Source organism: Sciurus vulgaris, assembly GCF_902686455.1.
Source record: "Sciurus vulgaris genome assembly, chromosome: 2".
In the NCBI taxonomy this organism is placed as follows: Eukaryota; Metazoa; Chordata; class Mammalia; order Rodentia; family Sciuridae; genus Sciurus; species Sciurus vulgaris.
In genome coordinates, this window is record NC_136462.1 from 37,957,917 (window position 1) to 37,985,058 (window position 27,142).

Here is a 27,142-nt window from a genome sequence, read left to right on the forward strand (position 1 = left end):
AAATAGTAGTCCTGGGCTACTCAACTATACCATCAATATACATGATCTTTCTAGCTCTCTATTCTACCACCCCTCAAGGATAGCCCCATTTTCATGATCTAAGTTGACAACTGGAGAAAAAGCTATACCACACTCCCTTTAAACACAATGCTGGGAAGTACCACATACTTCCATTTTCATATCATTGATCAGAAATAGTCAATAAGGTTATACCTACCTACAAGAGAACCTCAGAAACTTGGTCTTCTAGCAAGCACAACTGTGCCTAGTAAATATCTAAGTTTTTTGTTAACCTGAGAAAATCTGACAACAGATATTTGGGAAAAAAACATAGTCTGCCATGGCAGGTCAAACTGAAAACTGTTAGGCTTTTGTTGATGTTGTTGTTGTTGTTGTTGTGTTTTGGGTTTTGTTGTTGTTTTTGGTTTTAACTAGGGATTGAACTCAGAGATACTTCAGTACTGAGCTACATCCCAGTTCTTTATTTTGAGATTGGATCTCACTAAATTGCCAAGGCTGGCCTCAAACTGCAATATTCCTGCCCTGGCCTCCCAAAGTCAAAGGGATCACAGGTGTACACCACCATGCCTGGCAAGGCTAGACTATTCTTAGATATATCACTTACTTGAAATGGAAAAAGAGGACAAGGACCTTTAATTATATTTCTTACTTTTTCTCCATGTTATTACAAAAGTCCATATGAGGGAAAAAAAGAACAAATCTAGGTAGAAGTTACAAAACACCCTGACTATACAAAGATATAAAAACCAATATATCTAATACACAGAAAACACCACGGTAAATAGTTTAAAACCAAACACAGAAACAAAACCACTACTGCTACATAGACACTCCACAGTTAAAACTTTTCAGTTTTTGAAATGGGATCTCATTCTGTTGCCCAGGCCAGTCTCAAACTCATGGGCTCAAGCAATCCTCTCACCTCAGCCTCCAAAGTAGCTGGGACTACACACACATTGTAACCAATTCTACAGCTAACACTTTTAAATTATTTCACATTCAGAATCTCAGCCTAAATTCCTCTTAACTTCTACTCCATTATCTGGTAAACCTCTCTCCCTGCACCCATAAAGCATATCTGATCTCCACAGTTCTCCTTCCTTGCTGTTTCCCTTGAACTTTTACTATCATCACTATGGGTAATAGCAAAAAGAATAATCAGGAAAAATTATAATGTTTTAAAAGTTTTGTAAAATTCCCTGGGACCTAAATTATTCTCACTTTATTGAGCAGACCTAATGATCTGAGTTAGTGTTAATGCAAGCACCTTCATCTCAAGCAAGTAAATTACATTTTTAAGACCCTAAACATTAGATTACATATTTCATAGTCTTTCTTTAACACAGGCAAGATAGGGAGATAGTCTTGATAGTAGTGTGCTAAGACCAGATTAAGACCTTTAGAGGTTCCAAAGTCAGAAAATATTACCCTTTCTCCCTTTATTTTATTTATTTATTATTTTCCTTTTTTTTTTTTTTTTGCAGTGCTGGGGATTGAACCCAGAGTCTCACACATGCTCTACCACTGAGCCAAATCCCCAGCTTCCTCCCTATTAAATTCAAATAACAGTATTAAACAACTAAGATTAAGTTACTGCAATAAAATTCTTTTAACTATCCTGATTACTATTTCAATAAGCTTTTAAAATATTAACTAGTAAAAGTTTTTAATTTTCTTTCAAATTATATGTTCTCTGCCCTTCTGGAAACCTAAGCTTTAGTTTAATAATGCTGGTTGGGTGATCAGCACTAAGTAGTGCCAAGAAATAGAAAAACAGCTACAACTTGAAGAGTTCTACTCCGTATCAGGTATTTTACATGCATTATTTATCATTTCTACCTCATCTATAAATAAGAGATATTATCAACCCTGTTTTGCTGATAAAGAAATGGCTCAAAGAGGCTAGATAAGATGCCTAAGTCACTCATACGGTAAACTAATTGAGTGGAATATCTGGAATAGGCCTTTTTCTCCCAAGTCTGATCCTATAGGGTATTTCTTTAGAACCAGTTCCTCAACATTTTTTCATTTCAAATAAACAATGAGAAATACTTGTTAAATGCACAATTTGATGGTATATTACTTTTCCAAGGAGTTCAATTATCAGATAATTAGATAATGAATGTAAATATATATACAGCCAGGACTACTGCATTGCACAACACCTGGAAACTTTTTTTTTTTTCAGTGTGAATAATGTCCTCCTAGAGTTGTGTGATATAGCAGCAGTAAATCAAATGTTTGTCATTCCCCCTGCTCAAAATAAAGTTGCTTCTTGCTGGGCACTGCAGTGCACACCTATAATTCCAGAGACTTGGGAGTCTTGAGACAGGAGGACCACAAGTTCAAGGCTAGCCTCAGCAACTTAGCAAGACCTGTTTCAAAAAATAAAAAGGGATAGGAATATAGCTCAGTGGTACAGAGCCTTTAGGTTCAATTCCTAGTACTGCATAAATAAATAAAGTATGCAAGTAAGTAAGTAAATTGTTTCTTAAGCTATACCCCTATAGCATCCAGCGATGATTGGTTTCAAACATGTTGCTGAATTTTTTTTAATAAAAACTGATTTTGAAAAATAAACACTTATCAAAGATCTCGTCAAGGTCATTTACTATTGCTTAAAAAAAGAACAATTTTCGAAAAAGCAGATAAGCATCCTCAAAATATTAATGAAGGGTGTTCTGAAGCACATAAAAATACACTCGATTAATTTAATTAATTGCCCACAAAATGCAAATGATATACAACTATACACCTATTAAAAGAGCCAAAAAAATTTTTTAAAAGAACTGAAGTATAAGGAACAACTAGAATTCGCATACGTTGTTGATGCAAATGCAAAATGGTAGAACCACTTTGGAAAACAATTTGGCAGTTTCTTGCAAAATTAAACATATTTACCATATGATCCAGCAATCCCACTCCTGGGTATTTCTCCAAGTAAAATGAAAACTTATGATCACACAAAAACCTAACATGGATGTTTATAGCAGCTTTATTCATAACTGCCCAAAACCAGAAACATGAAACATGCAAATGTCTTTTAACAGATGAGTAAACAAACCATATACATCCATAGTATGGATTACTACCCAGTAATGAAATGGAACAAACAATTGATACACGCAACAACATGAATGAATCACAAATGCACTTTCTAAGTAAAAAAGGCTAACCTAAATGTCTATGTAACTATAATTCTGTTCACCTGATATTCTGGAAAAGCAAAATAGCCATGGGAACAGTACACAAGGGAGTTGAAGGTATAGGGGAAGGCTAACTACAAAGTTAGTAGCAGGAACTCTGTTTTGATTAAGGAGATGCATTTGCCAAAATCTACAGAACTACACATCACAAAATAGAATTTTATTGTACATAAACTTTAAAATGAAAAATAAAAAGCATGGACAAATAAGGAAAATATATTAAATTGGGGGAAAGAAAGAGTTTTAACTATTAAATTTAGAAATGGCTATCTTCTAGAGATAGCAGCTGCCTCTGTGTAGATAAAATGCAAAATGCTTAATATAAGGCTTATCACACCGAAACTTAAATACTAATTCCTTTCCCTTTCCCTGATTCTCTTTTCTAAATATATGAGACTAACACAGAGAAATGTAAGACAGGAAATAGAGTATCCTGAAGACATAATCTAAGTTCCTAGACTACCACTATTCTTCCTACTTACAAAGTAAATAAATCACCTTTTTATCTAAGCCATTTCTGAATTGTTTTTTTAATGCTCCCCATTTTTTCTCTAAGAAGGCAAAAATGGTAAGTTATCTCTTCATTTGCTGCAGCCTTCAGTTAATTTATTTTCAGGATCAGTGGCTATTAATATACATTACCCCACCCTGCAATCACACATTTGAAGAGGTAGAAATAAAAAATAAAACCACAAATATATAGACTCAACAGAGCTGCCCATTTACATTCCAAGTAGTCAGGAACCTTCAAGATAGCTTTCACTGCAAATTTTAGGCAGGTTTTAAGTATTCAGTGCAGGAGTGCTCACTCTTCACTACCTTACATGTCACCATTCTACTCACTTAAGCTAGGTAATAAAGACATATGTTACTGAGTCTGGTGTGGTGGCACACACCTGTAATCCCAGCAACTTGGGAGTCTGAGGCAGGAGAATAGCGAGTTCAAAGCCAGTAACAGCAACTTAGGCCCTAAGCAACTTAGCAAGATTCTGTCTTAAAATTGAAAAAATTGTGGCTAGGGTTATGGCTCAGTGGTAGAGCACTTGTCTAGCGTGTGTGAGCACTGGGTTCAATCCTCAGAACCACATACATACATACATACATACATACATACATACATAAATGTATTGTGCCTGTCTACAACTAAAAAAGAAATTTTTTTAATAAATTATGAAGCAGGGGATGGGGGTGGTAGGGATGTAGCTCAACAGTTAAGCATCCCTGGGTTCAATGCCCAGTACCAAAAAGAGAAAGATATATGTTACTATGTGTTGCTCTGCTTTATATGCTTATTCACTGATATTAATCATTATCTGAGGAAAGGCAATAATATATTCCAAAAATAAAAATGCATACTTGTAGTAGATTAAGGCAAAAATCTCATAAGTTGACAACATATAATACATTTCTAAAAAAGCTTTCCTCAGTTTGTCTGCCCAGAATGCCCTCATTTATTCTTTGATGCTAAGCTTAAATGTTACCTCCTTTCAATACAACCATCCCCATTCATCACATCCTAAGAGAAGTGCCTCTGTCTCCTCTCCCTCTTTCATAGCAATTACCAAATTATAATTATTAATTTATATGTTAGGGATAATAAAAACCTGAACTGTTAAAGTAACAAATGAAATAAAAATGAACAGGTGATATAGACAAACACTGCAGTAATAAAATACATAGTTTAACAACTGAATAGATCTGACAAGGATTCAATGACTAAGAATTCAAGTTTGGATAATCGGAAGGATAAGGCAATAATAGAGAAGGGAAAGTTCGAAAGAACAATTCATTTTAGAAAAAAGAAAATTCAAATTGGGGCATGTTGAGTTTACAGGCATGACAATCAAGTGGCAATCTCCAGAAGGCAACTTAAGTTCAGGAACTTATGGTAGAAGAATCATCTGTAAAAGTGTTGTTTGGCTGAAGCCAAAGGAGCAGTTACCATTCCAAGGGAAAGGGCTAGAGAAACAAGTACAAGGCAAATACTTAAAAAACAAGTTGAGCCTGAAAATGAAGAGTAGCAACCAGGATCTACAGGAGAACAAGGAGGACTACAAAGTTATAAGGAGAATGGAGGACAACAAGGGGCTCATAGAGACAAATCTGAAGCAAGAAGACTACAAAAATCCCTATTTGGCCATTCAGAAAGTCACTGGTAACAACAGAGAGAATAACTGTTGTGAAAAAGAAGGTAACAAAATTGACACAACAGACATACTATTTCCCCACTTTGGGCTTTTGGACAATATAAAAGAAAAAATAAAAAGGGAGGGGGCAGAGGAAAAGGGGGAAAGAAGAAAGAATAAGGTGTTTGTGATATTGTCAGAGATGACAGATAAAAAATGATAGAAGAACTTATAAATGGAACTACAAGAACTTATAAATGGAGCTACACGTTCTAGCGGGTAGAATAAATAAAATTATTTATTTTATTTAGCCATGAAGCAAAAACGACACATCCCTGGTAACAAAAAGGAAAGAGAGGGCTGGGAAGATAGCTCAGCTGGTAGAGTGCTTGCTTTGCAAGCACAAGGCCCTGAGTTCAATCCCCAGTACCACAAAAAAAAAAAAAAAAAAAAAAAAAAAAGTAAAGAGAAATTAACACAAATTAAAGAGAAAAAGCCAACATGAGGTAGCTTCTACTGGATGGTCTTAATCTCCTTACTCTACTCATACGGGGGAGCGGAAATTAACTGGAACAACCTGTGAAGTCCAAGAGCAGTATACTGGAATCAGACACTAGAAAGGTTCTGAAATACCCCTTATAGGAAGTAAAAAAAGAAATGCCAACCAATATAACCAAGTATATTGGAACATATTTTCTAATTAATTGCTCATCTCATTTCACTTAATTAGTAGAGCGGCACAAATTCTCTAATTTATTTGATCTGATTGTTATTCTTTTGAAACTAGCCTTTGTATCTCATCTAAGGTAATGATGTTCTTTCTGTGTGTCTTCTGTTGTAATATTAACCCATCTATTCTTTGTTATGTTACAAAACTTTTAGATGAATCATTCTTGCTGCTTTAATGTGGTTCTAGGCTTGCTCTGATGTTCTGCATAAATATGAAGGTAGAATTTAATTACTCAAGAAATCCTTAATATCAATTTTCTTAACAAGTATCTGAGAGATCTATATAAAGAATTTTAATTCTAGATATAGCTATATCATCTGACAGATGCCCATTTATTACTATGACTAAAAATAAAAATTCCCTGAGAAAATATGAATGATGGTGGTCTTTAATACTTTGAAGGTTCAGAAGTTTTAGAAAGAGGTGTTTCTGTACCTTCACACTAGAATCTTTCCAATTAAACAATCTGTATGTAGGTACTTTATATGTGTTTAAGTATGGAGTATCATATATTCAAAAGAATATTCTTGCCATAAAATTAGTTACTTTAGAAAGCTTCACACTTACTCCTAGAATGCTGCCATTACATAAAAAGCTTGGGGAGTGTACTTTTGGAATTGCTTTAAATTCTTAACACAATTTTTACAATATTGTCAGAAATGACGAATCTTTATACATTAAAAATAGGTATGATATGGGGATATTTCTGGTTATCATAAAGTGGTTTACCTATATTAGAAATACTACTTTTGAACAGAAAATGTGACTATAAAACATGAAACCAATTTCCTTATGCTGCTGTAATGACACCATCATTAACATATATTTATAGATTATTCCTCTTCTCCATAGTATCTGCTCTGTGGTTTACCACTCACACATTCTAAAATGTGGGGTAAAAATAGATTTCAATCATTTTATAGCCATACTTTCCACTATCATAAGTAATAAGAAACCCCAGAAGGTGTCTAAGAGTCAAATTATTGAATATTTGAGTAGTGACAACACTCTGATCTTTAAATTTAGCTAGCTGTTATTCGATGCCTCGTTTTTTAGACTGTACTGAAAGTGTACATTACCCCTTTGGCATATACCTGATACCAGCCTACTCAGTTTTTTACTCCTTTTACACGCACATGTACAAACACACACACCCCCATTTAAGCCCCTATATGAGTATTTTTGTCCTAGCTTGTTACCTGAATGTTACCTGTCAGCTTTACCTCTAGGATAATCTTCCCATCCATTTTATTTTGCTCTCTGAAGAACAGAGTAATACCTCTTGGCTACCTTGAGCCCAGCTTGGCACAAACTTAACCTAAAGTTGTTCCACCCTTCATTCTACCACCAAAACAAAAAATAACTAAAGAAGTATAATTCTTCTCTCACCTTCATAAAAAGTTTCAAACACTTCTATAGCTCCACCTCAGAGAATTAGTCAACTGTGACTTTATTTTCTTCAAAAATATTTATTAACTAAGCATTTGATTAACTCAATTCTCAGAGTTGTGCACATAAATTAAGAAATACCCAAGAAAATGTTTACTCATTTTGATTCTTACAATCCCAAATTTGTTCATTGCTAAATCATCTATTAGACCTTATCTTAATCTGTTCAAAATGCTATAACAAAATACCTTAGACTAAGAAATACTTTTTATACCTTTTTTTTTTTTTTTTTTTTTTTTTTAATGTGGTGCTAAGGATCAAACCCAGGGCCTTACACATGCTAGACTAGCGCTCTACCACTGAGCTACAACCCCAGCCCCTAGACTGAGTAATTTATAAACAATAGAAATATACTGCTCACAATTATGGATGATAGGAAGACTAAGATCAAGACTCCATCTGCTCTGCTTCATAGATGGTACCACAGTACCTCATATGGCAGGAGGGAACAAGTTCCCTCAGACATCTTCTATATGAGCACTAACCCTATTCCTGAGGGTTCTGCCCCCGTGACCTAATCACCTTCCAAAGTTCCTACCACTTAATACCATTATATTTCAATATGATTTTTGGGACGATGCAAACATTAAGACCATTGTAGACATAAGTCTCATTTTTTGATTCAGAGAAGGAAAATAAAGAACAAATAACTATATTTAAGGGAAATAGTTAACATACATTTTAGGGAAAGGTCCTTGATTTTCTACCTAGCTGTGAAAACTGGAATATAAGAAAATAATTTATTTTACAAAAAAAAAAAAAAAAAAAAAAAACAGACCCAAAGGGGTGAAGTAGCTTACACAAGTTGACATGTTTGGTGGCAGAGCCAACACTAGTAACAAAGTCTCAAATTTAAAGATTTTCTATTTTAACCATTCATTCAAATTACTAAACAGGAATATGCCAAAGAAAAGGAGGCAGGCATAGAAAAAAAACTACACATTCCATTAATGTCAAATTTCTAGAAATGGCAAAACTATAGAGACAAAAAAGCAGATCAGTGGTTGCCTAGAGTTGGAGATAGGAGCAGGGATTGACTACGAATGGGCAAGACGGAGTTTTTTGGAAGATGAAAGCATTCTAAAACCAGAATGTGATCACTGTTGTACAACTGTATAAATTTACTAAAACTTGACCTGTGAATTTCATGATATATAAATTATACATCAATAAACTTTTTAAAAAATTACTTAGAAGGGAAAGCACATTTTCAAAATTGCTTGACTTTGTTTTCCCAGATTGTAATCCTAATTAACCCCCAACAAATGTAATTTTCTTTGTTCTCAAATAAATAAATTACTGAGAAGGAACTCAGTAATTAAGGAACTTAAACAACTCAATAGCAAGAATACAAATAACCCAATTAAAAAGTGGACAAAGGCCCTAAATAAACATTTTTCAAAAGAACACATGTAGAGCTGGGGATGTAATTCATTGGCAGAGTGCTTTCCTAACATGCATGAGGCCCAGGGTTTGATCATCAGTACCACCAAAAAAACATAAACATACATAGACAGACAGAAGCCAACAGGTATATGAATAAATGCTTGTCACTGCTAATAACTATAGAAATGTAAATCCAAATCACAATGATACATCGCTGGTGGGACTGCAAATTGGTGCAACCATTATGGAGAGCAGTATGGAGATTCCTCAGAAAACTTGGAATGGAACCACCATTTGACCCAGCTATCCCACTCCTTGGTTTATACCCAAAGGACTTAAAATCAGCATACTACAGTGATGCAACCACATCAATGTTTATAGCAGCTCAACTCACAATAGCTAAACTATGAAACCAAGCTAAGGGTCCTATACAGATGAATGGAAAAAGAAAATGTGATATAAAGAAAATGTGATATATATATATCACATATATATCACTATATATATATAGTGGAAATTACTCAGCCTTAAAGAAGAATGAAATGATGGCATTTGCCAGTAAATGGATGGAGCTGGAGAATATTATGCTAAGTGAAATAAGTCAATCCCAAAAAACCAAAGGACAAATGTTTTGTCTGATATGCAGATGCTAATTCACAGTAAGGGGGATGGCAAGGGAAGAATAGTTACTTTGGATTAGGCAGACGGGAGTGAAGGGAGGGGAGGGGATATGTAGGTAGGAAGGATAGTAGAATGAATCAGATATTATTACCCTATATGCATATATGACTTCATGACCAGTGTGATTCCATATCATGTGCAACCAGAAGAATGACAAGTTATACTCCATTTAGGTATAATGTGTCAAAGTGCATTCTACTGTCATGTATAAAAAATTAGAACAAAAAAAATCACAATGAGATATCATTTCACACGTGGTAGTGACTACTCACATAAAGACAAAAAAGTAAGTGTTGATAAGAAAGTACACAAAAGAAAATCCTTTTAATATTGTTGGTGGAAATCAGTATAACCATTATGAAAAAACACTATAAAGTCTTCCAAATATTAAACATAGATCTACCATATGCTCCAGCAGTCCCACTTTTGGGTATACATTCAAAAGAAATGAAATCAGTATGTCAGAGATATTTGTACCACCATGTGCTCTGAAATATTATTTACAATAGCTAAGATATGAAATCCACTTAAGTGAATCCATCAATGAATAAAGAGAATACAGTATGGCCCCTCAGTATCTGTGGGAGACTGGCTCTGGAATACCTCACCTCCACAGATAAAAGCACAGAAACCCAAGCATCTTATATAAAAAGGCATAGTATTTGCCTATGACCCATGCAATCCTATCATATACTTTTTTCCTACCATATACTTTATATAATCTCTAGGTCATTTATAATGCGTAACACAATGCAAATGCTACATAAATAGCTGTTATACCATACTGCTTATACCATAAAAGAAGGAAAAATGTCCGTATGTGTTCGGTACAGATGCAATTTTTTTTTCCCAAATATTTACAATCTTCAGTCTCTTAAAGTTTTGTGTTTTGTTTGCTTACTGCAGTAATGGGGAGCAAACCCAGGGCTCTGTGAATGCTAGGCAAGTGCTCTACCACTGAGTTACATCCCCAATTCCATCAGTCTGTTAGATACAGGGCTGCAGAGGGTCAAATGTCTGTGCAAACATATGTAAAGTGGAATCTTATTCAGCCTTAAGAAAGAAGGAGGGCTGGGGATATAGCTCAGTTGGTAGAGTGCTTGCCTTGCAAGCACAAGGCCCTGGGTTCAATCCCGGGCACCACAAAAAAAATAAATAAATAAATAAATAAAAGAAAGAAAGAGGAAATCCTGTTGAAGAAGTGAAAAAACAGGCCATTCTGGCATATTGATAATTTTGTTAAAGGCACCCAAAAAGCAGCAGGTGAAACGAAATCATTCTAACCTTCCATATCTTAAAAGCAGGAGATGAAATTCCCACATGAAAGATACCTTCTCCATACTAAAGGGAATAACATTCTTACTGAGGAAAGGAGGCTGAAATGGAGAGAATTCCGTACAAACCTTGTTAAAATACCTATCATTTAAGCCTCCTCATATAATCTGGTTATGGTTTTTTTTGTTTGTTTTTTGTTGTTGTTGTTGTTGTTGTTGTCTTGGGAGGTAATCAGGGAATTTGGTTGCTTCTTCACAAGTTACTTTCTTTTTGGTTGGCGGGGGTTACTAGGGATTGAACCCAAGGGCACTTCACCACTGAACTACATTCCCAGCCCTTCTGAGACAGGGTCTCACTAAATTACTGTCTGGCCTCAAACTCATGATACTCCTGCCTCAGCTTCCTGAGTCATTAGGATTAAAGTTACTATTTTTCATTCACCTGAGTATGTAAGCATTCAACTCTGTGTCTCTGGACTTCATCTCCTTATGAGGGCTTCTGTGTCACATAAAACTTGTATAAAATAAATATGTATACTTTTTTCCTATTTTATGTTAATTTAATTCTCAGGCCCAGATAGGAGGGGGAAAAAAACCTGAAAGGATAAAGTTTTGCTTACCCTACACAGTCACTGGAATGAAACTGGAGAACATTATACTAAGTGAAATAAGCAAGGCACAGAAAAACAAATATTGTATACATGGTATCACTTATATGTGAAATTTTTAAAAAGTCAAATTCACAGAAGCAGAACATAGAGTGGTAGTTAGCAGGAATGGGGGGGCGGGAGATGTTGATTGAAGGGTACAAAGTTTCAGTGCAAGATGTTTTATACAGGATGAGTAAATTCTGGAGATCTATGTCCAGCATGGTGACTACAGTTAGTAATACTGTCACATATACCTGAAATTTGCTAAAAGAGAAGATCCTAAAAGTTCTTATTACACACACACAATGGTTAACTATGTGAGGTGATGGACATGTTAATTAGCTTGACTAGTAATCATTGTAGTAATTACTAATTGTAGTAACCATTTCATAATGCATACATACAGTAATAAAATTATACTCCTTAAATTTATATGATTTTATTTACCAATTATACCTTAGTAAAACTGGGGAGAAAAAAAATTCACTTAAATAAATAAGGAATTCTGATTTTAGCTTTAAGATCTGACAGCTCTCAGGAAACTATAAAAGTACTATATCACTAAAACACAAAAGAAAGCAGCATTTTTCCAAACTTTAGGTCCTTTTCCCTTTAGAATTTCCAAAAGTTAAATACCTTACTTTCCAACCTTACATTTGCCATGGAAACAAAGTATTAAGAACTGTACATACATACAGAGGAAATTTGTACACAATTCCTATTAAAACAATTATCATTATTTCATTTTAGGAACTATCTGTATTGCTCCAAGTCTCTGCAGATAGTTACAGAACAAAGGATATGTTCTCTTATCTCTTATCTGGTCTAACAAAACTGTTCCAAACTTCTCTGGTGATTTCATCTTCATTACATCTTTGTGCCATTATAATTTAAACACTAATAGAATCTCTTTATTCCTAATTGTACATCAGTAGGTTTGTTTAGTTCATTATTTGGCCCATTTTTAGTAGACATACATGTCTTCAGCTTACTTAGCATTGAGAACATAACATTATGTGCTTACTTACAAATTTAAAATATTAAAAGTAACACTGTATCTCTCATCCTGGCATAACTGCCAAACTATCAAGCTGATACTTCTAATATTTGAAGTATCAGCTTGATAGTTAAAAAAAAAAAAAAAAAAGAGTTTAGTAAATGGAGGTTTAATTGTCTCTAATTTTGTCAGAGGAAGCGATCAGGATTACTCACTAAACCTCCATTCCTAGCACTGCTGAGGCTCAACTTTACCAAGCATAAAGAAGAGTTTTTTGGCCAAGAATTTCAATTACCTCCTTCCTAACCCCTAGAATTTCACTAAACTCTCTAAAAGAAAAGAAAAATCTAAAATTTTATGAAAAGAAAGCAAAATGTTTATCGTGGTTAAACTCTAATTTTGAACAGGTTTTCTCAAAATTATTAATCTTTTGACATTTGGTAACTGAATTAGTTATTCAAAGAACTCTAGGCACAAAAACTGTAACAGAATCTCTACCAAAAATATTTCACCCTTAGGTACAAGCACAATTCTACCTGTTGGAGAAACTAAATCAGATTCCAAATGATTAGAGCTCTCATTAACAAATACATTTACTCCATGTGAACTTTTCACAACAGCTGGCCTAAAGCTGCTTACAGTACTCCCTTAAGTAAAGGATACTGTTGTTCATTTTAGTTTAAGAGTTCTCTTAGCTGGGCGTGGTGGCACACACCTTTAATTCCGGCTACTCAGGAGGCTGAGGATGGAGGATCACAAATTCAAGGCCAGCCTAGGCAACTTAGCAGGAAACTCGGTCTCAAAATAAATGATAAAAAGGGCTGAGGATGTAGCTCAGTGGTAGAGTGTTCCTGGGTTCAATCCCCGATACAAGCAAAAAAAAAAAAAAGTTCTCTTCAATGAACACTATTTGATATCATTGCCATGAGGCATACAAAACAGGTAAAAAATCTGTTCTCGTAAAAATCAATTCCCTGTAGTCCGGAACTCTATAGATTAAGATAAAAAATAAAGGACATGAGAATGCACTCTAGGAAATTAGAAGAAGGGATTATATTAAACATTAAATAGAATAAGTATGTGAGTGATTCATGCTTAATCGTGAATCATCTTCCACACCCCTTTGTGTTTTTTGGTGCTGTAGACTAAATTAGGGTCTCCTACATTCTAAGCATGTGTTCTAATCACTAGGCTATATACACCACTAGTCCCATCTCCCTTTTCATATGCAGTTACAAATTTATTTTTTAATAAAAAATACTAAAATTTTTCAGGGCATGGTGGCAAACATCTGTAACCCCAGATACTGAGGAGATTGATGGAAGATTATCACAAATTAGAAGACTAGCACAAGCAATTTAGCAAACAAGACCCTGTCTCAAAAATAAAATTAAAAGACTGGACATGTAGCTCTGTAGCAGAACACTTGCTTACCATGTGCAAGGCCCTGGGTTCAATCTCTAGTACCACCAAAGTACAGAAATGATGTTCTTCTGGTCTCTTGCCTACCATCTCAAAAAGAAACAAATTCATTAACAAACCTACTGTAACATTATGAACTAATGTTTTACCTGGAAACGTCCTCTTAACCCTAAGAAAGAAAAGAAAGAAAAAGAAAAACCCCAAAGTAAATTCTCACATTTCCTACCACTGCCAGGAAAGGATGACAAATAGGCAGAAGAAAGTGGAAGGAGATTTAAAAAAAAAAAAAAAAAAAACTCCCTTACCTCCCAAGAAGGCTGGTTACTATCTAGTACAATTCTTGATCTCTCCCAACTTCCCTCACTTCACTGATTGCCAGTGTCCCAAGCAATGGATTTAATACAAAAACTACAAATTATATTTTTCCAGCTTTTCAGTTATCAAGATAGTACTATCAATTGTATTCCCAAAATAGAAAAATGATTACAAAATAAGGTCACTTATAAACATTGGTAAGCTTTTACAGCTTGGTTTCTAAATATTTTTATAACATATGCAAATTTATTCTGTTCTAGGTATTAATAGTATTTTGATATTTCATTTAAGGGTTTTTCCCTTCAACTTTTTATAACCAAGATTATCACAGAGAAATGTTTTTAAATAGTAATATGTAAGTAGGATACTAGGTTTTAGCAAATAAAGTCTTCTTAAAAGAAACCTTAAATGAAATTAACCCTATAGCTCTGCTTTCAGTTAGTGTACAGGAAGTAATTGACATTCATGGCTTCATACCATAGGCCCTTATTTGCTTTTTCCATTGAAAGGAAAATGTGCAGTATCATATAAAGTTTACATAGGTTATATATTCAAAATATTTTAGAGATTGATATTATGTCCTTTAGTTAAGGAAGAAAAACCTCTGCCAGTTGAGTGATGCTTAACTTTATTGGTTTGATTTTTAATCATTCCAAAAAGTAAACTTTGAGATGAGGAAGGGTGGTTGAGGGAGGGGAAATGTAGACAAAAGAAAATGTAGAGAGAAGAAGGTTGAAACTTGATACTAATCAATTCAAACACATTTTAAATGCACACACACACACCCATATAATATTATTTTGTTGAGTTTTTTTTAAGGCTCTTTAAAAATTTGTCTAGCCAGGTGATGTGGCACTCACCCGTAATTCCAGCTATTTAGGAAGCTGAGTCAGGAGGATCACAAGTTGGAGGTCAACCTGGGCAACTTAGTGAGACTCTATCTTAAAGTAAAATAAAAAAGGCCAGGGGTATAATTCAGGGGTAGAGCACTCATCTAACATCCTTGAAGCCCTTGGTTCAATCCCCAGTACCACACATACAAATAACAAAAGGAAAGAAAAAAGAAAACTTACTGACTTTAAAAATATTTACTTTTATGTTCATAAAATGGAATGACACACTTTCTTCTAAATTTATAAATGTGTTGTAAAATGAAATAGGTGCATCTATCATTTAATTAAACCAAGATATTTTCAAATTGCAGTTTATATTAAAACAAAGATAACCATTAAAGAAAGAGAAAATTTATTTATTTATCAGCATTGAGATTCTATTTACATAATTTACAGATAACAACCCACCCAACCACTATCCTCAGAAAAGTGAATATGCTAATGATTTTAATATATATACATCATTATCAGTTTCTAGGCTTGAATTTAAAAGATATGTGAATGATCAAAAATAAAACCTGATGACAGTTCAGAAATCTAAAGGAACACAGATCACAAAATATCTGTTTCATATTCAAAGGCACAAGTTCAATTTAACAGATTAGCTAGACCCCCTGCATTATATTCCAGGAGACAGCAGTTATAGAGGTTAAGAAGTAACTTTGGGATACTGCTCTTCAGATGTCTGAAGGTTCCACTTCTTTTTTTAAAGTATCTGTACTTTTGATAAATACCTACCTACCTTACTACATAATTAATATCTCCTCCTATACAAGACTTTGCTTGAAACATTTTTTAGGAGTACAGATATTATAAAGAAAAAATTAGCACACAAATACACAAAGGGTCAAGAACACATTGCCCTCTGATGTGCTGCACAAGAAGGTTAAGAAAATACTATCACACATGAGGACATATTTGCAGAGATTTACATGAGAAATTCAAAAAACAAACACCTCCTTTCATTATTTCAGATGAATTTAAACTAATTTGTAATCAAAACATATGCACCCTACAAATAACTAAGTACAGATCTATGCCCACATTAATTCCCCTACTTTTTTAATTAAAAATTTATGTTTCTCCTGGTTATAAAAATCTGGTTTTAAGTGTTTTCAAAGTTCAAACAGCTATTAAGCGATACTTTTCTTTGGCACTAGCTCCCCCTCCAGACCAACCTACTAATGTAACTACATTTAAAACAACAAACGAGGAACAGAAGTTTTTCAAACCACTAATAAATTTCAAAATTCAACACTTTAAAGTACATTCCTATTCCTTAAAAGTAACTGGTTAGAATTTGTAACAAAACATTGCAAAATGTAATCAGAATGATTGTTCCTTCAATTCTATACATCTTATATAGGACTGATGTGCAGGAAAACAACTTCAAGTGACTTTTTAGATAAATTCACGAACATTCTTATAAATACTATCTATACATTACCATATTAAAATTATTTTGACTCACTATCCTAGTAAACTACAAGATACCCTTCAGGTTAACTATGTGAGAAAGACACGTTTTTGCAAATTTTCTGCAAACTATGCAAGTTTCATACCAGCTGTTCAGCTCAATTCAAACAGAATCCTCAATTTATAGAGCAGCAAAAGAAAAATCCATGCCTCCAAGTCTATTCTTCTCTAACTGCCTACATTTTTACATATTAAAGCCTATAAAAACACAATTTCAAATGCTTGCATTTCCACTTTGTCCTTCTACTGTAGTTGTTTATAAATAACATTTTATAACTACCATAGCATTTATAATTAAGACTTTCTATACACACTTTATAATATATTTCACAAGAAAACAATCTTACAATTTGGCTTAGTGATTTACGTTAAAAAGAGAGAGAGAGAGAGAGAGACAACATATACATTTCAGTATGTAATTTCTCCCTTACACTACTTTCTATACGATGCACCCTTTTTAAAGAACAGGGCATAAAACATGGAATTTCAATTTAATCCAGAAAATAAATATGCATTTACAGCCCAGAAATTAAAAAAATAATAATAACTAATGAAACCTACTTACAGTTTCTATAGAGTCAAGTCAAAGTCAAGTTAGTTACTTGTGACAAGTTTAACTCCGATACAAAATTTGCATTGCACTGTTCTCGAAGCCTTGAGATTTGGAGTTATCTACTGGAGTCTGGCTTTCCTGAGCTCACCTTCTTGAGTTAGCTTAATTCAAACATAGGAAGGAAAAACACACCATCTCCCTGCTTACGTCCTCATTCTAAAGTGTAATATGCACCAAAATGCTACAAGCTCATCGGGGATAAACCCATTAACCATGACATTGCCATTTAACTTAAATTCGTTGCGTCTCTGAGGATTGCAATTTCCACATGAAGAGAACAGGTGCTGCACCCGACAACCTACTCACACTTGCAGGACAAACCTCCTTGAACTAATAAATAAAGATTCATTTAACCTTTCCAAATAAGTTTAGACACTCAAAAGCCGCCAGCTCATTTGCACATCAAAAGGAGGCACTAAGGCACTCAAGCCGTTAACTGCCCTGCATTGGCCCCTCGCCGCGAGCGCATCTTTGTGCGGGTTTTCTCCATGTTTTCTATCTTGAGGAGCACTCCCAGAAACCCCATAACACACAGGCATTCTCCTTCCCAGTCGGGGACTACAGGGACCGAGCGCTGCCGAAAGGGAAGGTAGGTGCAGCCTGGAGATGAGGAGAGAAGAGGGACACCTCCCACCCCCGCCCCCATCCCTTCTTTTCTCCTTGGCTTCGGCCCCTGCCTTAAGCAAGGATGCGCGACGCGGTGGCTGTCACAGCGCAGCTCAGCGTCCCGGCTCGGCGGCGGCTACCCCTCACCCCTTGCCCGGGCCGCGCCAAGACACCCGCCTGAGCGTCCCGGGGGCTCCCTCCCCACTTTTCCGCAAGCCGCTGGATAAGCAGCAGCAGTTGCAGCAACAGGCCCAGGGGTCGCCCGGAGAAGAGAAGCGACAGCCCCAGAGCCTCCACAGATCCCGCGCTCGCCCAGCCCAAGACCCGAGGCGCGCGGGGCCCGACTCCTAACGCCCCCTTACCCGAGGCGGGAGAGAGGCGGTCTCCGCCGATCCCCGTCACCGCCACCGCCACCGCCACAGCCCTCAGCTGCAGCTGTCCAGTGCTGGGGGAGTGGGAGGGGTGGCTGGGTGGAGGATGCTACTCCCGACCAAAGGGAGAGGAAGAAACGGAAACAGGAACCACGGTCGCCGCTTAACGGAGCCTCCGGCGCCACTGACTGAGGGAGAGCGCGAGGCGGCGCGAGCCGGGCAGTAGCTGACAGCGCGAGACCGAGCGCGAGCCGGGTCCCGGGCGCGCGACCCCGAGTAGCACCAGCCCCATTCCGAGAGGAGAGGGAGGGGACCGGCTGGCTGGGGGCCCGGAGAGGGCGGCGGGGGGCGGGGGCCTGGAGCCGAGGGAACCCGGCCACTAGGGTCGGCCCGAGATAACGCGCGCACGCGCCAGAGCGGCTCCGACAACAAGCGCAGGCGGGGAAGCCTCGGCCAGCGCGGGCGGGCGCGCGCGGATGGGGGTGCGCGCCCCTCAGCGTTCCAGGCTTCTGGGAGAGGGCGCGCATGCGCTGGCCGCTGCCTCCTACGGCGACCCTGGCATGTGCCAGAACTCCTCCCCGCCCCCTTCCTCGCTGCACCCGTGGATAGCGTAGCTGCAGCATCCACCGCCACGAAGAGCCTCGGGCCACAGCGGGACGGCAGAGTTCCAGCTGGGCAGCGATTGCGCTGGGTCGGGCTCGCACACAGGCGTAGGCCGCCCTCTACCGCCTTAAGGCCAGCGGCCGAGGGGGCGCGAGTTGAGCGCAGCTCCTCACGCCAGGGAGAGCCACCTCCTGGGAACGCCGTTTTCTTTAGAGCGCTGGGGGGGCGACCGCCCATGCCAGCTCAGTCCGCCGCCCTAAGGTGCACCCGCGCTGGGGATTGGAAGCAGGCTCCTTGCTACTTTTAGGGGTGGTCGCTGTTGCTGCTACAGCTGCTGCTGCTGCTGCTGCTGCTGCTGCTGCTGCTACTCTGCCCCTGCTGCCCGGTCCGGCCGCTCCACCGCAGCCCGCAGCGCGATCCTACAAGGGCATCGCTCCCAAGCAGCCCAGCGCAGCCCTGTCTTGTGGGAGCTATGTTTCTACTTTCGCGCAAAGAGAAAGACCCCCCAAGAGGGCCTTAGTTCTATACCCGGCCTCTCCCGACCCGCGGCTGCAGCAGCCCTCTGAAGCGGAAGTTTATTGAGTACGGGGAAGAGAACAGCACCGGGAGGGAGGGAGAGACTTTTCCTTAGGATGCTTCCTACCCGCTCCGACTCGGGAATTCCTGGCGCCCGCGAAGCAGAATAGTGGGCCGTAGAGATACCTCAGGCCAGTCCTGACCGCAAGCTGAGCGGGAGGACCTGAGCGAGCCGCCCCGGCACACAAAGTAGTCTCGGGCCGAGGGGTGCCGCAGGGACCAATCAGAGCTGAGAGCCCCATGAGTGGAGTGCGAGCCGGCCAATCAGAGGGCCGGAAGATGAGCTTCCCGTACCGAACTCTTCCCTGTAGCCTCGGGACCTAGATCCCAAGCCCCCGGCGCAGCAAGCTGGAAAGAGGGAAAAGTGCCCTGAGGACAAGAATTATTCCTTTCGGCCAGGGTATTTTTTGTATTCACCGTAGAGCAAAGAGCTGCAGCCTTTTCGATTCTAAGTATTAAAAGGCTCGCAGAAAGATTTAAGAAGCAGTGGTCTGCCAAGAATGCAATCTGCCTTATAACTTCATAAATTCACAGTGTTTATCGAGACTTTTTTCTAGGCTAACAACTGTGTTACAGAGATACAAATAAGACCTTGTGGATTCAAAAAAGAAAACCCCTGCTCTCACGCAGCTCAGGATCTTCTTAGACTTTTCTAGACCTTGTGACATCGGTTTCTTGTCAACTTTTAAAAGCAAGAAGTACTTTGCCATCGTTTTATGGTTATTTCCCTGTAAAAGAAAATTGAGATGAAAATTAAGTGCCTTATCCAAGGTGAGACTTCTCTTCCACCCCCACCCACCCCCTTTCTGGGGAAACCAGAACTATTTTTTTAGCCCAGAGAGTTTGGGTATCATCTTTTAACAAAATCGTTCAATAACCATTTATTAAATGCACGGAAATGAGTGGGTGGTGTCCGCCCATGAGACATTTGGGCTAAACAACAAAATTGTAAGAGTTACACCTTTGAATGTTAGAAATAGACAAATTTTAGACATATCCTGGTTAGATAGGTCAAAAGCGAAAACATGTCAGTCTTTTTTTTTTTTTTTTTTTGTCCTAGGGTTTGAACGCAGGGCCAATTGACCACTGAGCCATATCCCAGCCCTATTTTGTATTTTCATTTAGAGACAGGGTCTCACGGAGTTGCTTAGTGCCTTGCTTTTGCTGAGGCTGACTTTAAACTCGCGATCCTCCTGCCTCAGCCTCCTGAGCGGTAGGGACATACTCTAGATTTTGATCTCGCCCCCGCCCCCCTCGCGCGCCCGCACACACACGCACACTCATACTCACACACAAACACACAGTGCTGGAAAATGAACCCAGGGCCTAAGGCATTCTAATACTAAAGATGTATTTTACCGCTGAACTACACATCCCCTGCCTTGATAAGTCAGACGTGGAGTCGATATTGACTGTTTAGTGTAAACATAGAATTCTAAAAAAATATCTTAACAGGCATGTGTAACTTTAAGAAAGAAGAGAAACATTTCTGGTTGGTTTAATCATTATAGGTTATGTTCTGTAATACTTTCAGATCTCTAAGTTCAGAGCTTTACCTTTGCCTTAAAACATTCAAGTTTTTAAATCTAACCTTCAATTTTTCCTTCCAAAAACCTAGGAATTAGGGCTGGGGTTGTAGCTCAGTGGTAGAGTGCTCGCCTAGCTCGCGTGAGGCCCTGGGTTCGATCCTCAGCACCACATAAAAATAAAATAAAGGTATTGTGTCTGCCTATAGCTAATACAATTTTTTTTAAACTAGGAATTAAAATATTTATCTTCTCCACCTTCTTTCCATCAAAATGCAAACAAGAAAAAAAGTTTGTCTGGGATTTAGCACATTGATGTCTCTGGAATACCGTCAGAAACTAGTCCTTCAGCGATTCTGAACTCTGTTGAGTGTTTCTCAACCTGTAACAGAACACTGTTATCAAAGTCCTTTCTAGGGCATGCCCAGGATTTAGCTGCCATCCCAGAACTGGAAATATCAGTTAAATAACTGACATTTGAGAAGAATTCTTTACACATTCCAGGCCAATAATGAATTTCCTGAGAATCACTTATAACAGGAGTACTTATACTGCCTCTTTTAGTGCAAACTAAAGAAAAAAAAGTACATTTCTGAGGCTCAAAAGTATAGCTCAGTGGTAGAGGGCTTGCCTGCCATGTGAAAGGCCCTGGGTTCCATCCCCAGCACTGCAAAAAGTAAAAAAGAAAATACATTTCTACTCTCTCCAAAGAGAAAAAGTCCTGAAACTGTGCTGTTCTTTAATAAGGTTGTTTCTAAGAAAGAACCCCTAAAAGATTCTAAACATCATTAATCATCAGAAAGTGTCTCTGTCAAAGGTATTTTCTTCACACTCTCCAGCCTCCAGAACTGCTGCTGGGCCCCCTGATCTCCTCTTCTCACTCCAGCTGCTTGCCTCTACCTCACTCCCAGTTTCTAATATTTGCTTCGGCAAGAAATGCTCCATCTTTTCCTCTACTCCTGTCCTTCCAAATTAGGCTTTGGGCCTAACCTTTGCTTATTCCAAAATTATAGACAAGTTCTTCTCAACAAAAGACTGTACAAAACATTCTCCACAAGAACTAAAAGGACCTTCCCAGTCCATCACTTTCTTTTGTGGGTCATCCTGGGTCGATTGATAGTCATCTGTCAGAGCTATGGGGACTTGCATGTGGGGCAAAAAGTCAACTCTTAGACAATGGAAAAGATCAAACTGAATGTTTAAGTGAATACATGACTGGCCATTTTATTGAGAGATTAGCTAGATCAAAGTTAATGAACTTGAATGCTATCACATTTCCTAAGTTGTGAACATTCATGTAGAAACTAGTTTGAAATTTACTACCATTTTATTATTACTATAATAAAAATAATAACCAAGGTGTAATACTGCTGAGCACAAGCCCCATGCTAAGCTCTTCATTATTTACTTCTCAAATCAAACCTTTGAGGTGGATCCTATTGTTAATATAGTGGGGAAATCTATAGGGTCCCAGTAGGGGTTGAGGCACTCAGGAGACTCAGCAGCAGCTGCTTAGCAAAGAGTTTAGAAATTTTTCCATCTCTGCCAATGTATACCAACTGAATGTGGGCTCTGGAAATATTCTCAATAACTTGTAATTATTCTTGTTTTATAATCATTGCTGTAACTACATTTCACTGATAGTATTCTATTGTGCAGGAAATCATACAAAGGGTAGTACAGTTATTAGCACAGGCAAGAAGGTATAACCTTGAAATAATGATTTTATCCATTGGGGGCCTCAGTTTTCTCATCTGAAAATAAGGGGGTTGGACTAGATAAATTGTAATTGTTTGCCAGTTCCAAAACTATAAATTTAGCCAACTTGACATACCATTGACAGTAACTACGAAAATGAAATATGGAAAAATAGTCTCTCTTTTCAAATCCAGTGTTTTAAGTCATTTTTGAGCCAAATCCTTAAATAGAAACTCTATACCTGCTCATTAAAAAGCCAGAGCTAATCTTTCCCATCAGAAGAGTAAATGAAGTGATTGATTTAAAAGCTGATGAAACTAGCTACTTTCTCTCTGTATGATTTGCCTTCACCGATGAAATACCAGTCTTTTTCTTTGGGTCAAGGCAGCATATACTTCACACCACTGATTTCTTATTTACCATCCATTTCTGTTTCTTCCTTATTAATAGAGTTTCTTGTTGTTTTTATTTGCCTTTTTTTTTTTTTTTTTTTTTTTGGATAACTACCCAAAATCTAGCTACAAGAAGAACAACTACAGCTACAAGAATACAACTCTATTAACCTGAGTCAATCAGTAAATGAATTCCCAGAATGGTAAAGGCTTATAGTGTTTACCTTCTCATTCCAGCCATTAAAAAGACTATCCTTTTCCATGCCCACCCAGACACCCTCCCCCTTTGCAGCAGGGCTGGACTAGGCTATAGCAGGTTGTGGGTATAAGTGGTATGTGTCACTTCCAGGTAGAACATTTAATTGCCAGTGTAAGTCCTTACAGTGTTTACTCTTCCCCAGCCTTAAGACCAGTATTGTTGAAGATGGTAAAGCCTCTGTCAGCCTATGTTCCCAAACAAGGACGACTTGGAACAACCCATCCACCTCCCTCATGTAGTTTGAGTAAGTAATACATTTTTGTTGTTTAAGCTGCTGAAATGTGGGTGTATTTTTCACTGCAGTATGACCTAGAATCTCAGTTATAGTAGATTGGTATATGCTAAAATCAGAAAAGTTCCAGACTATTCTAATTAATATTGAAAACCAATGTATTCTGGAGTAAACTGGCTCCATCAGACCAAAAGAAAGAATTTTCAGTCCATGCTTCCATGCTTGGAGGACACTCTCTTTCCCACCAGGTATAAGTAAGTCAGTCTGTAGCTGAATTGCCATGGGTAGCAGTAGTACAACTTCAAAAGGAACGAATCTTAAAACAAAGTAAACATACTGACAATGGCAGAGCTAGAAAAACACTTGAAAGTATGAGTGAGTTGATGGTCATATCACTCCTGAAGGCTGCTCTTCCTAGATTTTTAATTCTGCAAAATAATAATTTTGTTTGTTCCTCCATAACACTGAGGAAACTGCATTTTTGGATATCTTTAATTTCATCGCAGTTCCTCATAGATCTAGCTCAAGAAGTCAAACATACCGGATGCATTAAAAATTTTTTAAATATAATAGCTCACACTCTTGCCTTCAGAAATAAAATATTATCTCTATTAACAAAGGGAAAAAATAATTTGGTTTAATTCAGTCTTTTCAGATGAAGAGATTAAGACTTAGAGATATTAAGAGGTTTATCAAGTTTGCATATCTTTATTATAGCAGAAATGAGAGGGAGAAAACAACTAATAATTGCTTCAGAAAAAGTTACCATAGTTTCTAACTCAAGATATTGAAGTATTAAGGCAGTGTTTCCCTGATAGTTGAAAACATTAAAGTTAAAACAAGTAGAATTTACTTACTAGTTATGTGACCTTGAATAAATTATGTAACTTCTCTGAGCTCTGGTTTTTCCACCTGTAATAAGGGGATAATAATTCCTAGTTCAGGACTGTAGCTCAGTGGTAGAGCACTTATCTAACATGTGTGAGGCACTGGTTTTGATTCTCAGCACTGCATATAAATAAATAAAAATAAAGGTCCATCAACAACTAAAACTTATTTTTGTTGTTTTTAAAAAATTAGTTATTTAAAAAAATTTTTTTAAATAATCCCTAGTTCATAGTGTTGTGAGGAATAAAGGACTCATAATATTAAAAAGCACTCAGTATAATGCCTGACACACAGTAAATGTTGTGTACATTGCAGCCCTACTAAATAATGTTTATTCATAGCAAACTCATTTTTATGCATTAGCATATAAATCCTGTTCTCCTTTACTGTTCATTTAATTCAGACCTTTAACCTGTGTGTCTTCATTACATATAATTATAGTGAACACCTACTTAATTATGTGACCAGCAACCACCTGCTCTGGTTTGGATATGAGGTGTCCCCTGAAAGCTCCTGTGTTAAAAATGTAAGAATATTTAGAGGGCTGGGGAGATAGCTCAGTCGGTAGAGTGCTTGCTTTGTAAGCACACAGCCCTGGGTCCCCAGCACCAAAAAAAAAAAAAAAAAAAAAAAAAAAGAATATTCAGAGATGAAATGATTAGATTATGAGAACTATAACCTGATGAGTCCGTACTACTTTGAATGGACTAACTGGGTGGTAACTATAGGTAGGTGTGGTATTGCTAAAGGAGGTAGACCACTGGGGGCTTGTACCAGAAGGATTCATCTTCCCTATGGCCCTTTCCCCCACCTCTTCTCTCTGCTTCCTAGCCACCATGAGCAGAGCAGAGTGCTTCTGCCACTCTCTTCTGCCATGAAGCAATGGGCCCAGAGCAATGGAGTCAGCCAACCATGAACTGAACTTCTGAAACCATAAATTAAAATAAACTTTTCCTCCTTGAAGTTGTTCTTGTCAGGTATTTTGGTCACAGTGATGAAAACCTGACATATCACCTTTTCTATAGGAGCTGCTCCCTTCACTTCCATAGTTCTATCATTATGGCAGCAAGAAGAGCCATATTACTGCCGTCATTTGCCACAGCTAATTGGTCAAGAGAAAAAGACACCTGATTAAAAAAACGATCCAATGAAGCCATTCCTCCAGGAGTTTAGACTTAGGAACAGAAGTCATCTCAGGCCTCACCTAGACATAAAATCTGGAAGATGTAAAATATGGGGGGGAAAAAATCTGGGAGATGTCATTGGACACCTTTTTTTCCCATGTGAAAAAGCCCATTGTGCACAGAGAGAATAAACTCAAAGGACAGAAGAAAGCAGAGAATACAGACTGTGCTTTTTACACTGGAATTCTCACTTTGAAGGAAGTGGCTAAATTTCTGCCTTTCCTTCTGTTTATGCTTGTCTCTTCCCTGTGTCCTCCCAATATATTCCCCATTTTATCTAAGCTGCTTCCAGATGGGTTTACTTTAAATGAAATTAATGCAATAATATGCTACATTAGCCTAAAGTAAAAAACAAAAGGGAAAATTCTTAGATTCATTATCTTCATTAATGGCCTGGATACCATTTAAGAATATGACCATCAGGTTTATCAAAATGAATGAAAAAATTTTTGTCAAATGCCAACTTTATGTAAGGTACCTACAGCACAGACTTCTCTTATTCTTCTATAATGACAAACCCCCATTTCTGACTGATTCTATTGCAACTCACCTAAAATCTTACATTTCCTAAATCTCCCTTTTAGTGAATACGGCCATATAACTAAATTCTGGCTATTGAGATCTAACCAGAAATGTCATGTGGGACTTATATTTTTAAAAAATTCCTTAAAAGGAAGAAGTTAGACTCTTCTTATCTCTTCTGTTCATCCTACTACCTGGAACATTTTATGATGCCTGGAGCCCTTTCAGCCATCTCGAATCATTAGGAGGATAACCACACCCAGCAGATAACATTGAGTAGACGGAAGCTGGATCCCTGGCCACTTGGTGAAGCCTCCATGCCAATCTTGTGCTACTCACCTCCAAAAATTCCTTAATATGAAAAAGCAATAAGCTAAAAGTTTTATTTAAGCCACCATCATTTGGGTTTTTCTGTCAACATTACAGTGAACCTAATCCTGATGTAATTGATACAATGCCATTTTAAGTTGATAAATTATATTGAGTTAAGCTAAATCATTAGTGCTCTACAAAATTTTTTAAAAATCACAAAAAAAATCTGGAAGGGAATGTAGCAGACACAAATACATGCTACTGTATTTTAAAATTAAAAACAAAAATAAAGATATGGACTAGGGAAAGATGGAATCAACAGGAGGTCGGAGGGAAAAATTTCAGCCAAATAATAATAATTAACCACCGTCAATGTGCTACAAATACCTGCTCCAACAAAAATGAACCTTATTAAAGTCACCAAAGTTCCAATGTTTTCGCCTTAAATTTTAAGAACCTATCCAAGGAAAAATTAGATTCTGAGGGTAAAGATTAACTAACCAAACTAATAGGAGTCTAAAAGGGCAGAAGCCCTCTTGAGGGCAGAGTCCCTGCCTATCTGTCTTGATCACCACCACATAGCATATTTATTGAATGAATTAATTTTCATTGCAATATAACTGCCAGTAGGAACAAGAAACATAACCTTTGGTTAGTCAGGATCTTGTATGGTTTCCATGGGAACAAAGCCATATAAAGTCATGGTTCAGAATGTAGATTCTAATTGTATTTGA

The 27,142-nt window shown here is 37.5% G+C and overlaps 2 protein-coding genes across 7 annotated transcripts in view; one reads left to right on the forward strand and one right to left on the reverse strand.

Annotated features, from left to right (window-relative positions):
- The window catches only part of LOC306653966 (alpha-(1,6)-fucosyltransferase-like), a 267,342-nt gene extending 247,726 nt beyond the window's left edge, over nucleotides 1-19,616 (reverse strand). Inside the window, exon 1 of one of the 3 annotated variants that reach the window (XR_013761842.1) lies at nucleotides 18,208-19,616. The gene's annotated coding sequence lies outside the window, so the exon portion shown is untranslated. The remainder of the gene's footprint in view (nucleotides 1-18,207) is intronic. The other 2 variants (XR_013761843.1, XM_079127144.1) reach the window with 2 other exon arrangements.
- Nucleotides 11,344-27,142, forward strand: part of LOC306653989 (uncharacterized protein) — a 94,572-nt gene continuing 78,773 nt past the window's right edge. For 3 of the 4 annotated variants that reach the window (XR_013761847.1, XR_013761848.1, XR_013761849.1), the window contains exons 1-2: nucleotides 11,344-17,828; nucleotides 23,413-23,514. Coding sequence is in view for 1 of the 4 variants with exons in the window: in XM_079127198.1 (XP_078983324.1) it covers nucleotides 20,142-20,166; nucleotides 23,413-23,514 (127 nt within the window). In the remaining 3 variants the exon portion in view is untranslated. Of the gene's footprint in view, nucleotides 17,829-19,784; nucleotides 20,167-23,412; nucleotides 23,515-27,142 lie in introns of those variants that run through there. The other variant, XM_079127198.1, reaches the window with a different exon arrangement.